General features: G+C 40.0%; 1 protein-coding gene across 1 annotated transcript; it reads right to left on the bottom strand.

Annotated features, from left to right (window-relative positions):
* Nucleotides 1-2539: 2539 nt before the first annotated feature.
* mtfp1 (mitochondrial fission process 1) lies at nt 2540-12099 on the bottom strand. Its single transcript, XM_040000618.1, has 6 exons — nt 11956-12099; nt 8303-8430; nt 6802-7034; nt 3071-5365; nt 2806-2991; nt 2540-2694 (listed from the first exon to the last, which is right to left on the bottom strand). The coding sequence occupies exons 1-4, from the start codon at nt 12023-12025 to the stop codon at nt 5299-5301; spliced, it is 498 nt and encodes a 165-aa protein (XP_039856552.1). The 5' UTR covers nt 12026-12099; the 3' UTR covers nt 2540-2694; nt 2806-2991; nt 3071-5298.
* Between the last annotated feature and the right edge of the window lie 469 nt (nt 12100-12568).

Genomic DNA, 12568 nt, shown 5'->3' with positions numbered 1-12568 from the left:
GAGTTTGAGTTTTACCTCGTAGCAAAAGTCGCGTAGTGTACACATGTAAAGTAAAGATGCTGTACATTTTTAGATGTCTTTCTAATGCCTGACATAATTTATATTTGCCTGTTACCTTCTGTTTATGAGAGGAATGAAGCTGGCCTAAAGGGGAGATAAAATGTGTTCGTTTCGGAAACTCTGGGCTTCATCTAGCTTCAGTATATATTTTTACAGGAATTGCATGAAAGTAGCATAATTAGTCCATAGCTGTTGTTTAGATCATGGCATGATGTGTTGCTCTTTGAGACCTTTTTGTGTGCCTCACTTTGTCAGACAGGTTCTATTTAAGTGAGGTTTGATGGTAATCAGGCCGGGGCGCGGCAGTGACATTGAACTCAGCTGTCGAAGAAAAAAAAAAAAAAAAAGTGGTTAATTATAGCTAATTTATGATTCAGCAGGGGAAGGGCAAATACTTTTTCCACATAGGCCCAAGTTGTTTTAGATAGCTTCTGTTTAAATCATCATTTAGAAACTGCATTTTGTATTGACTCGTGCTATTTGTGTCTTATATTAACACTTGTTTGACCATATGAAGCAGTTAAATGTGACACGTCCAAAATACTTAGCTTGCACAAATACATTTTCACGGCACTGTACTGCCAAAGAGCACAGAGAAGTTAAAACTTGAGCAACATTTGGAGTATAAAGAACAGCTTTTTAGCCTTAATAAAGTGCACCACCGAATGTGAGTTTTAATCTGATATATATTAAAAAAAAAAAAAAAAAAAAAAAAAAAAAACACTTATGGCATTCTTCAAGGTTTTTTTGCTTCAGACTGTGTGGATATCAGAGTAGGTTATGGGGGTGTAGAGGAGCAAATGAAAGGCTGGGAAATCATGGAGAGAAAACACACACACACACACACTGAGACATGTGAGAAGGAGAAAGGCAGGTCTTTCGGCCACTTGTGGCCTTCGTAACCCAGGCACAAATCATAGAGGGACATGGCAATTGGAGTGACAGATGAACAATGCTCCCCTTTTCCAGCCCCCTGTGAACAGGCCCATCCATCACAGCGGGGGAGATTAATTCAATTCATCAGTGTTTTGTCTCCATGGGCCCCCTAATATTGCTCAAAGGGGACTTATAAATGTTTGTGGATTTGATGTGAGCTTTGCTGCTTGACACCGAATTAAAACATTACTCTTTACTCGTAGCAGTACACAGTTTTTGCCAACAGCCTGCCATCCACCTCTGCCATAATTCTGATCAAGATTAATTCTTATGAAGACAAAATTGTTTGCCAAAGGCGGCCAACAAGAACATTAAGTAGAGTTTGCAAAGAGAGGAGGGCTTTAGTAATGGAAGATTGATGGTTGCAAAAGAAAACACAGGTCAGGTAGATTTTATTAAGGCATTCAAGATGTACAGCACCTTGAGGCATGTTGGCACGAGACTGCCTAAGCTCATTTACACAATGACCAATTTGCCCTCTACAAGAATGGGCGTTTGTCGTCTCTGCTGGCCAGCAAACACATTATTCACAAAGATCTTAATAGAGGCAGAAGCAATGTTTGTGTTAAATTAAAAATAAATAAATAAAAAAAATTTAAATTAGGCTTTAACAGTGCATAAACACAAAGCGCTTAAAGCCAGACTTTGAGTCATGAGGCTTATGGACATGCAGCACAACAGAAAATGTCTGAGGTTCAGACATTACCATATGTAACAGAGTATAAGCTCACAGTGCAACAGCATGACTGCAATTGTGCAGAAGCAGTTCTTATAGTTAAACAGCTCGAGCATTATCCAAAAATTGTGTTAGTGATGACACCCAGTGGCTGCAAGATGCACAACAAGCAACTTTTATTTATTTATTTTTTTTTTAAATAGATGTAAATGCCTAGTTGTGGTCTGAAAAGGCTTCTCTCGAGATGCCCGCCTTGTGCACGTGTTACAGAATTGGCATTGGATCTGTAGTGCATACATAAAAACCCAAGTTCAGGTTTACAAATATCTTGCAGGTTCTATTTTTTGTTCCTTTCCATAAATTGTGGTACAGAAGTGTAAAGTAGGAGGCCCAGTGCTTAGCAAGAATTGCTGCAAGTTTTCATGGCATAGATTCGCCAAGTTATCGGAAATACTCCTTGAAGACCAACATGAGGGTATCATAGATGAGGGTATCATAGTCTCGCTGCAGCTAAAAGTAGCTCAGCTGACAAGCAGTTAAAGTGTACCTAACATTGTGGCATCTGCATGTGATACATGGTAAAGATTAAACATGTGCAGCATGTGGGCTAAAGAATGAGTTTTAGAGCCTGAAAAGAGCAGACAGTGGTTTGGGGACCACCATATCACTTTCATTATATGTAATCACATTGCTTTTTATAGACTTCATCACTGCCTCATTTTAGGCACCTAGTATGAACAAGTAACACAGAATCAGTCAAGACTTACAAAACAGAGCAGCGTGTTGCAAAAATACTCACATAAACCACAAACTATTGAAATTAGACAAGGACTTGTGAGAGTTACTACAAAACATTTCCTTTATTTAAGCATAACCCTCCTTCTGAGCCTGATAGTAGATTCTGCCTCCTCTCCAGACACATAGGTAGTAGGCCGTGCTCAGCAATCCCACTACAGACACCAGCAGGATGGCTACTACCAGGGCAATTTTCCACACTGCTGATCCTTCGGCTTTTTTGAAGTCTAACAAAGCAGAAGTGTCACAAATCAAATCTTAAGTGTGCAGGATGACCAAAAGAGGTCATTATTAATGCTGTTAGCAATCATGTTAAAAGGTATGAAACCTCAACCCACCTTGTTCCCTCACAAGAAACTGTTCTGGGGTAGTTGATTTCATCTGGTCCTTGGCTTCCAGTGTTCTGGCAACTTCTGATGAACTTTCAGGCATGCCGTCCTGGACTGCTACAAACTGTCCATCAGCATCAACATACTGCGGATTCTCAGTGATAAGCCACTCTTCCTGGGTGTACTGAAGCATGGCTGCAAGTAGATACTCAAAAATATAAGCCAATTTATCAGATCCTGACCCAACAGTAGACGCATGCTGCTGTTTTCTTACCTGAATGACCACCAGGCATGGCCAAAAGGGCCAAAAACACACACCAAAGCACAAACATGATCACAGAAGCTCACAACCAGCTTTCCCTTGGCTTTTTTAATGCAGCCACCTTATCTACAGAAGTGACATCAGCTGTGTTGTCCTGACTCAATCAAGGCAAATTGCAGCAACTGAGCTCTCAAATCGCCTGCTTTGGTGTCCTTTAGAGAGCCCTCATTTCAGTGGTTAAACTACACCTCTTTCATCAGAAAGTGACAGTCAGTCAAACAGAAATTGACCACACAAAGAGCAAGTTGTTATGCTGCCACTTGAAACAGCAGAGTGTTCTTCCAGGAAGTGCATCGTAAAATCCAATATTCTGTCTGAAGTTCAGAGGTGGATACTCGGAGAACGTTAAAGCCATAAATATAAATAACTTGAGAAGCAGGTGTGATGAGATTAAAGCGATCACTGAAACAAACCATGAACAGACACAGATCATTTATTTCGTTACAGCTTTGGTACAGAATAACAGGACTGCTTAATATCAGATATCCACTCTAATGAATGGAGCTTTAACATTCATCACACTCCATGTTGTGAACTACAGTAAACGAAAGTTTGAGGTTTGACCTTTTATTTTTTTGTCAGTTAAGGCTGAAACTGTGACTCATTATTCCCGCTTGTAACACACAGTCACACAAGTCACACATACATTTTAAAGAACCCCCCCCCCCCTCCTTTTTTTGCAGCATGCAAATCAGAAATGTTGAAACTGAATAAGAGCATTTTCACAAGGGTGGCACCGGTACACTTTCTAATCAAGGCAGGCATTTTGACATGTCACAGCAGGAAAAGCACTGGTGTAATCGATGACATCAATATGTCATTCAAGTGTCCCGATTCTCTTTAGCACAGCTGATTAACTGCAAGCAGACTTCAGAGCCTCTACGCTTCCTGCTATTACAAATGAAAATAAGACTAAAATCAGGCTGAAAAACACCACAAAGTAAACGTGCTTACAGTAAGATGATAACATTAAATACTGCACATCCTGGAGATTTGAGTATGTGTTTTAATGGAAACCCCCCCTCAAACAAAACAAAACAAAGCAGTGCTTAGGTGATCTTGTGACTGGCATCACTTCTTTGTGTCACCACGTGAAACATCACAGGCTTTTCCCTCACTGACAAAAATAAAACAGCTTGACACAAACATGTTAAACAAAGGTTATTGCTGATGGCCTTTACCTCAGTGTTTCAGCTAAAAAAAAAAAAGTGACATCTAATCAAAGTATCGCGCTACATTTTCATCAAAATTTGTGCGCACTCACAAGACGGGAAAACGATGTCCATTTACTGGCAAGTTACTTTTTCCCTTGCATAGTTCAGCATGAGATTCAGCACACGTCTCTTGACGTCTCAAAGAACTGCTTATAAGCACAGAGTATCTGCATATTTCTGAATCCCTTAAACGTTTTTAGCAAATCTATTAAACTGGCCCTTTGGAAAGTGATCATTCAAAGTCTGATCAATCAGTTTAATCTGAGGCCTACAGGAATCAACACTCTTGGTGCCAGAGAGACATGTAGTTATAGATCTAACATCTTCAGACTGCAGTAAATTACACTGTAGTCCACACTGCTCTGGTACTGTATACACAGATGGTTGTAAAGAATGCTTTCACTAACCTTCCAAGTAAGAAAACCCTTTCAAAAAAGGACAAAAACAAAGTCAAACTTTAAGTTGGCAATGAATAACAGAATGGCTTTTTGGCCTGTCATTACAGTACCGCTGAATATGGCTAATAAATACAGCAAGTGAAGCCTCAGAGTAACAGTTCACATTGTGCTGTGTCTCTATAAGATATCAGGAGTATGGTAAAAATATATATATGTATACCGCTCCCAAAGAGCAGAGATTCACTGTACTATGTAAAGTACTTTTTTTTAACCCATCATATCCATTTAAATATTTTGCTGTCACCACCCAGATCGCCCCTGAGAGTTTTAAATTCCCCAAAAGGGATATTTCACACAGTCAGTTTTCACTTCTTATCTATCTTAACTAATGTAGTACATTTCATAGTTCTGCAATTAAAAAAAAACTACAGTATTATAGTTTATCTGACTAATTGTGGACTAATCTCATTTCATGGATCCCTTCTTTACACATCAGCAATGGTCTGCACAGACAGACTGGACTCCTGCTCAGTTAGAAGGGGGACAGTCTGTCCTCCGTGATCCCTCCTTATTTGTGCTTCTCTTCATCACCGTAGACCTTCCGAAGGCTGGAGTCCAGCAGGTAATCCACTGACCTGCAGAGAACATGGGAGTGAAAATGCTTTTATTTACCATGAAATTATTTCTGGTTCCATTTCCTAAAGCAGAAGTGCTGCAAAGAACACTTCTGCTTTCAACGGCTGCTGTTATGCAACGTTTTATCAGCGAGTGATAGCGGCTGAATTTGCTTATAAAGTGCAGCACCCATATTTTAAATAAATAACCTCTCTTATTTTATCTGCTTCTTTTTTTTTAACTTACTGAGATTCTTATTCTGTTCTGCTGTATTTTATTTAGGTTTTTACCTATGAGATCCTTTCCTTTATGTTAATTTATTTTTTCTGTTTTAATCAAGTTCTTTATTTGGGGAATCAACCTGGGTAGTGTCAGAAAGGATGAGATTGCCCTTACAAGTGGTGGGGCTTCCCCCCAAGGGAGGGACTCTTTCATTATAGACAAGCTGAAGACATTAGTTGGGGAGGGACTCAGACCAGAGTGGTACTCCTCTGCACCTACGGGGGGAAGTTAAGGTTGTGGTGGAATCTGGCCAGGATGGCTCCCGTATGCTAGATGAGGTGTTTCAGGCATGTTCACCTGAGCATCCTCTTGGAGGTGGTGGCCTCGGAGAGTTGGTGTGAGCAACTCCGCTCAGACTGCTGCACCCGAGACCAAGTAACTATCAGAAAATAGATGGATATTTAAGGCTCTTTTTTTTTAACTTTGTGTTTAATGTTTTGGTTGTAACAAAGAAATTCCCCAAACTTTGGGATAAAATTAATCACCAATTAATATTCCTCTTTTTTATTATTATTAATGACCACTATACATTGTGCTTAGGGTAGTGTAACCTTTTCAGGCTTCATCAACAAGGGATGATATAAAACATTTCAGCTCTTTAAACTAAAAGCTTTAAACTAATTAGGTGTAATTTTTACAAATATTTCTGAATTTTTAGCATGACTTTTTTTTGTATTTTTTGCTTGTTTTTTAGGTATTTTAAGGAATATATCTAGCATTATTCTACTCCCATGAAAAAACAAGCAATGCATTTCTTCTTTCATGTGTCTCACATGTCTCAAAACACCTGGGCCCTGTATATTTTATCCTTTATTTAAGTAGCAGTGAATAGGACATTTGTTGGGGAAAGACAAATCCCATGAAGACATAATACTGCTGAGCCACTAAATGTGTTACAGTAGAAACATTTGAAAAATCATGTTAAAAATAATCTATTTAAACATATACAACACAGGCTTTAATAGGATTTAATATGATGTCAGTCCGGGAAGGCTATCCACAAGGTTTAGGAGTGCGTTTATCATTCTTCCACAAGCCCACTTGTGAGGTGTTGGAAGATCCATGTTTTATGGACCTTGCTTTGTGCACTGGTATGCAGTCATGTTGGAACAGGAAGTGCCATTGAATTCAATGATTTGGATGAGCGAGTGAATATACTGTAACTTGTGCTTACCTGTCTATTGGAGTGATGATGAAGGGGATTGTAGAGAGACCTATAGCAGTGGTGGTCCACTTGCGGACAGGTAATGGCCACCTTGTGGTCCTTCCTAACAGGTACAGCGACGCGGCACACACACGATTAATGGTAAATCCTGGGATGATCACGGATGCAAGAGCCTGCCACACAAATGTGTCCACCACTGCCACAGCAACCTTTGTTGTCCTCCCTGGGTTGTCCCCATGGGCCTTGAGACACAGTTGGATATTTGGAAAAATGAGGGTTGTCACAACTGTTGTGGTCAGGTTTTAAACACAGTTAATGATGAAAGTTTCAAGAAGCAGTGAAGGGGATAAGCAAGTTTAGCTGGACTTTTCAATTGAACCAAAAGCTACAAGCAGCAATATGAAAAATGCATTCTCTTTTAGTCTGAAGATCACTTGTACCACCTTTTGCAAAAAATGAAGAAAAAAAAAAGTTTCCATTAATTTATTTTAAACTATGATCAAATTAAATTTTGCAGTTGCAACTATGAGGTGTTACAAGGAATGCACAGTCTCCCTAGATCTCGTATTAGGTTGACATCATGACACATAGACATTTATTGAGATAGTAAATGTTTGCTTACAGCTGTGTCAAATGATCTATGTCCCAAGTTTGGTTTAGCAAATCAGTGGGACAAATTTCAGAATTTTTTGCCTTGAGGTTCAAGAAGAAAAAAGAATACAAAGAAAGAACAATAAGAGGAAAATAGAAACATGTCTGTGTTTCTTTATGATCCTTTCAGATAGTGGACACTTGTGGGGCTTATAACCCATTAAAAACATATATATTTACTTGCCAGTTTTAGTATGTAAAAGTCAAACTGTTCAAATAAAAACACTTATAAAGTACCATGTCTCAAGATCAAATCCATTCCAGGGATCTCGGATCAACTAAGGTCATTTTCACACCTATGGTTCATTTATTATGGTCCAATTTAGATGATGGGTTTGCAAACTTGTAGCTTTTCTCTGTGGTTTGGTTTCTGTTCACACAGAAAAATCCAAGGGAACTCCAATCAAACTAACATGTGTTACTACAAACCAAGTGAGAATGTCCAGTTTGCTTATTGGCCAGATGTGTCTGGGGCGGGAGGAATAAAAGTAAATACAGGAAAGAAAGTGTTGTGTTCTGGACTATTGGAGAACATGAGCGAATTTACATTCATTTTCACAGCTAGTTGCAAGCCTGTACAGACCTTTGCACATCTAAAGTACCATGCTGGATCCTGAGCACATGTGACTAGGGGTTGTTTTTTTTACACACAAACTTGCAATGTACACCTGGTAGTTGGTAAATATCAAGGTCAGACAAACACAAATGAATCTCAGCAAGGGGGAAAACGAATTAGAATTCAACTTAAAGTCACTAAAAGCTAAGATGTAATTAAACCCTTTCCTTGTTACATAAAAATGAAAATGTACCCTATAAGGTTTATTAATGAAGATACAATAAACTAATGGCAATATCTTACCACAGCTGCTTTCTTCCCTTTGTCCACGGCATCAGCAGTAACATATGCAGTGGCCACAGCATAGCTGCCCCATACCAAGCTCACTGGCACAAGAGCACGAAAGGCCTCCCCGACTTCATTGGCATACCCTGTGGGAACAGAGATATAAATATATATAAATGCATTCTAAGTCTGCTTTACATACACAATAGCCTATCAGGTGCTGAAGCTCCAGAGCAGAAAGCTAATTAACAGTTCTAAACTTTTATTCATAATAATAAAGAATTTATGATATTCAAAGTAGAGGATCTCTGCAGTATTTATTTATAAGCTAGATCGCAGGACAGGATACAAATCCTGAAACGAAGGGGCTAATAAACAGCTGTATCTCTTTCCATTTCCATTCCAATGATGGTGGAATGACTTACACTTCCTAGATCTTTTATTAAGAAGTCACCTGCGCCATATCCCATAGTACATGAACATCACTGGTACAATTAACACCAGTCACACAGAAGCATTATCTTTGGTTCAGTGACAACAGAACCAGTGGAGCGTGGTGGAGTCAAATTCTGCTGCTGCTCTATGATTACATCAAGGGTACTGCGGGCAAAACTGAAGCTACTCTTCAAGCACTGCCAACATGTCTGTCACAAGGTTTGTGTTTTAACACATCAAAAATCAGCTGAATCACATGTAATCAAAAATAGTCTGAGTATACACGGTGTAGTGCTTGTTTTTGTCTCGACCACAAGTCACATAAAACTAAAAGAAAGAGCAGTCAGAGTAGCAGCAACTGTATACAAAAGACAGAGGTTACCGAATACCAAGCGATTGATTGAAGTATAGGCAAACATCATGGATCTTATAATGTTACGATTGGTGTTTTCACAAAGAACGTAGGCCACAAGACGACCTTCTACAAAAACCAGCCATGGCAAAAGTTGCTGAACTGGAGGAATAAATGCCTTGCAGTCTGAACCAGTTCCAAACACACCCGACAGTGATCACATCATAATAGAAATAAAAATCAGGCTAAACAAGAACTGCAACACTTCAAGTATATGCACAATTGGTTTGGCTGCAGCTTTTAACCTAGCTCACACTGGTTTTCAGTCATTTCAAGGTTGTTTTGGGTTTTGTTTTTTTGACAATATCAACACAATTCCACCTTCTTAACCTGTTCCACCTACTAAATTTGCTTTCCTGCTACTTCCTCCACTTACCCAAACTGAAAATGACTGTTTTGACAATCCAGGACTTATTGCTGAGGCACAGGTGCAAGGAGACACACTGAGACTGCAGTGAGATATCTAAAAAATAACTCAAACTGTCATTTTTCACAACTCATCTCTTGTGTATTTTGCCAAGGTTTAAATTAAGAATGGCTGCTTTGACTCTGTCTCCTAAGGTTTAAAGGGGAGAGAGACCATTTGACTTCAGCATCAGCACACAGTTCAAGAGCATGCATCTCTTATGGTATGGGGGTACATTACTGCCTATAGAACTGGCAGCTGGCACATCTGGAAAAGCATTACCAATGCTGAAAGGTTTTAGAGCAACATGCTCCCATCCAGACAGTGCTTGCATACTTCAGCAGGACTATACTAAACCACAAACTGTGTCTATTACAGCAGAATGGCTTCATAGTCAAATAGTCCAGGTGCTGAACTGGCCTGCCTGCAGTCCAGATTTTCTTCCAACTGAAAAGACAATTAATGCATCATGAAACGAAAAATGCAGCAAAGAAGACCCAGGACTGCTGAGCATCTAGAGTCCTATATCAGACAAGGACGGAACAATATTCCTCTCCCAAAAGTCAAGCAACTGACCTCAGTTCCCAGACATTTATGGACTATTGTTACAAGAAGGGGGGGATGCTACACAGCAGTAATCATGGCTACGTCCCAAAGTCCCAGATTTCATCACATGGTACACTTTCATTTTAAATATTTGACTGTTACTGTCCAGATCAGCTACTGGATTTGGACCAGAAGGTGAGAGTAACATTAACCAAAAGATAAGAGCCCTTCTTTTCTACAGTGCATGCCATCGAATGTACTGATGAGGTAATCTAAGAAAGCACTGTCTAATAAGAAAATATGCCATGACTGCTGTTTGCCCAGCAAGACAGGAACGTTAGTTAGAGAGATTGGGTGTGTTTTATGTGCTCACAAGATAAGATAAGCAGCAGAGATAAGGACCACAAATGCTGAAAAAGATAGCAGGACGTGGGTGATAAAAGTGACGTTTAGAGATTTCCATGAACAATTAGTGAGTGCTCACGTACGCAGCGGGGCAATTCTGCTGCATTATTTATTAGCATCAGATTATAAAAGTAAATTGGTATTAATCTACAAGCACATCAGACAAGCCACTGTCTCTTCTATTGCCATCCACCAATAAATAGCCTCCCGTGTTTCACTGCCAAAACACTTTGATTTGGGGGGAAAAAAGTGCGCCATTCAATACTTTGTGGTAACATGCTCAAAATATCTCTAAAACAACCAAACGTAAGGAATTTAAGTAATCTCAAAGGTCATTAATGGATCTTCCTACTAATTTAACTGATTATTTTGTTATAATTAAGATCAGTTAAGTTTGAGTTGGATAACCACCACCTGGCAATTTCATCGCAGTATGGAGACATGTAATATTAATAATAATTTCATGTAGAAATGTGTAATGTTTCTTAATGTACAGAATAATATAGCTGGAAAACAAAAAACTGATGGTTAATACTTTTAGGTCACCCTTGTGCTGCCAAAACAGCTCGGACCTGACCTCAGGGGGTGTCCTGTATTTTGTCACCAGGAAATTATCAGCAGATCCTTTGTGTCCAGCAGGTTACTCTGCCCTTCACGTTGGGAGCTTGGGGAATCTGGACGCTGGGACAGTATCCGCCTCTGTTATTCACGTTCGAGGTTTTTGTCAGGTGGAGGACTGCTTTTGCCATGAGTGGCATGCTTGACCTTCAGTGCTTTTAAGTTAAAGTCAAAGTAGCATCCACATGAATACCGGCACACATCGTAATAAGATCATTATTGCAGCTGAATTAACATGTAGGTGCTTTCACTGTTGCGGCATATTGACACATACAAAAATGACAGGAATGCACATTACGCCGCATACACACTGCTACTACCGTGTTACTGCTGCCTAGTATATGTTATGAAAGCTGAGGAGGCATGTAGCCTGTGGGAACAGCTGCAGAGTTGATGCCCTTCAGGACTGGTTGCTGCTCGCGCCCTCCCTCGCTGTAATAGCTGGTAGAGATGGGGAAGTAAAGGGAGAAATACACTAACCTTAAATAGGATCACGCCTGGCCGTTTCTCAGTGGTTGAGTCACTGTCTCAACTTGCTTGTCAACTGCCTTCACTGAGTGATTTTAAGGGCTAACCGGGACAACTACACGCCGTGGAGTTAGTAGCGCACTGCGTCTTACATAACAGTGTGGAAACAAAACCGCGACACTGCCGAGCATACCTTCAATGCTTCAAAATTATACCATGCAGTAATAAAACGACCTTGAACAGGCAACTTTACTATAAATAGATATTGAGGAGAGTGGTTAGCTGCCTTTGCTAACTCCGAGCTAGCTAGCATTTGGTCCACACTCTGTCCCGGCAGTGAATTTAGCGCAGGTAACCAGAAACCAATTAAACAACACATACCCAGGAAGCGGACCCACGTATCTCGATAAATGTCCACCGTTTTCTCCAGCTGTTCTTTAGTGGGATCCATGGTTTCCTGCCTTCCTTCACACCATCCCCCGCTGCCAAACTCTGAGAGGGGGCGTGGTCTCCTTCACAACATCCACTCCGCCGACCAATCTGCTGTGCCTGCGAGCCAACACAGGGCGGCAGCAACATATTACAGTGTAGGTTTTCAGAATCAGAATCAGAATACTTTATTGATCCCTGGGGGAAATTATTTAATTTATTTAATAATATAATTTAATTATTTCAGTAGTGATGTGCAATACTACTGATTTCCTTTCCGATCCGATACCAAGTAATATTCAGGGTGGTATCGACGGTACTGATCCGATACCGATACTTTGTACAAAAACGTATTTTATTTATTGTATCTCAAATTATAGCGTCATACTGATTACAGGACATCAGATTACTTGTTCTTATCACTTAATAATAGCGAGTTCATCATATAGAAATAAAAAAAAAACTGAACTTGTGCGCTATTTGAACACCTTGCCTGCCTGCAGCACTAAAGGACTCCGTGAGAGACGTTTGTCTCGCCCTAGCAGCACCTGTCCCTGTCCTCCTC

This window comes from Simochromis diagramma, unplaced genomic scaffold (genome assembly GCF_900408965.1).
Source record: "Simochromis diagramma unplaced genomic scaffold, fSimDia1.1 OVJJ01000596.1, whole genome shotgun sequence".
Lineage (NCBI taxonomy): Eukaryota > Metazoa > Chordata > Actinopteri > Cichliformes > Cichlidae > Simochromis > Simochromis diagramma.
Note: the sequence above shows the minus strand (reverse complement) of the source record. Positions and strands in the feature narration are given on the sequence as shown.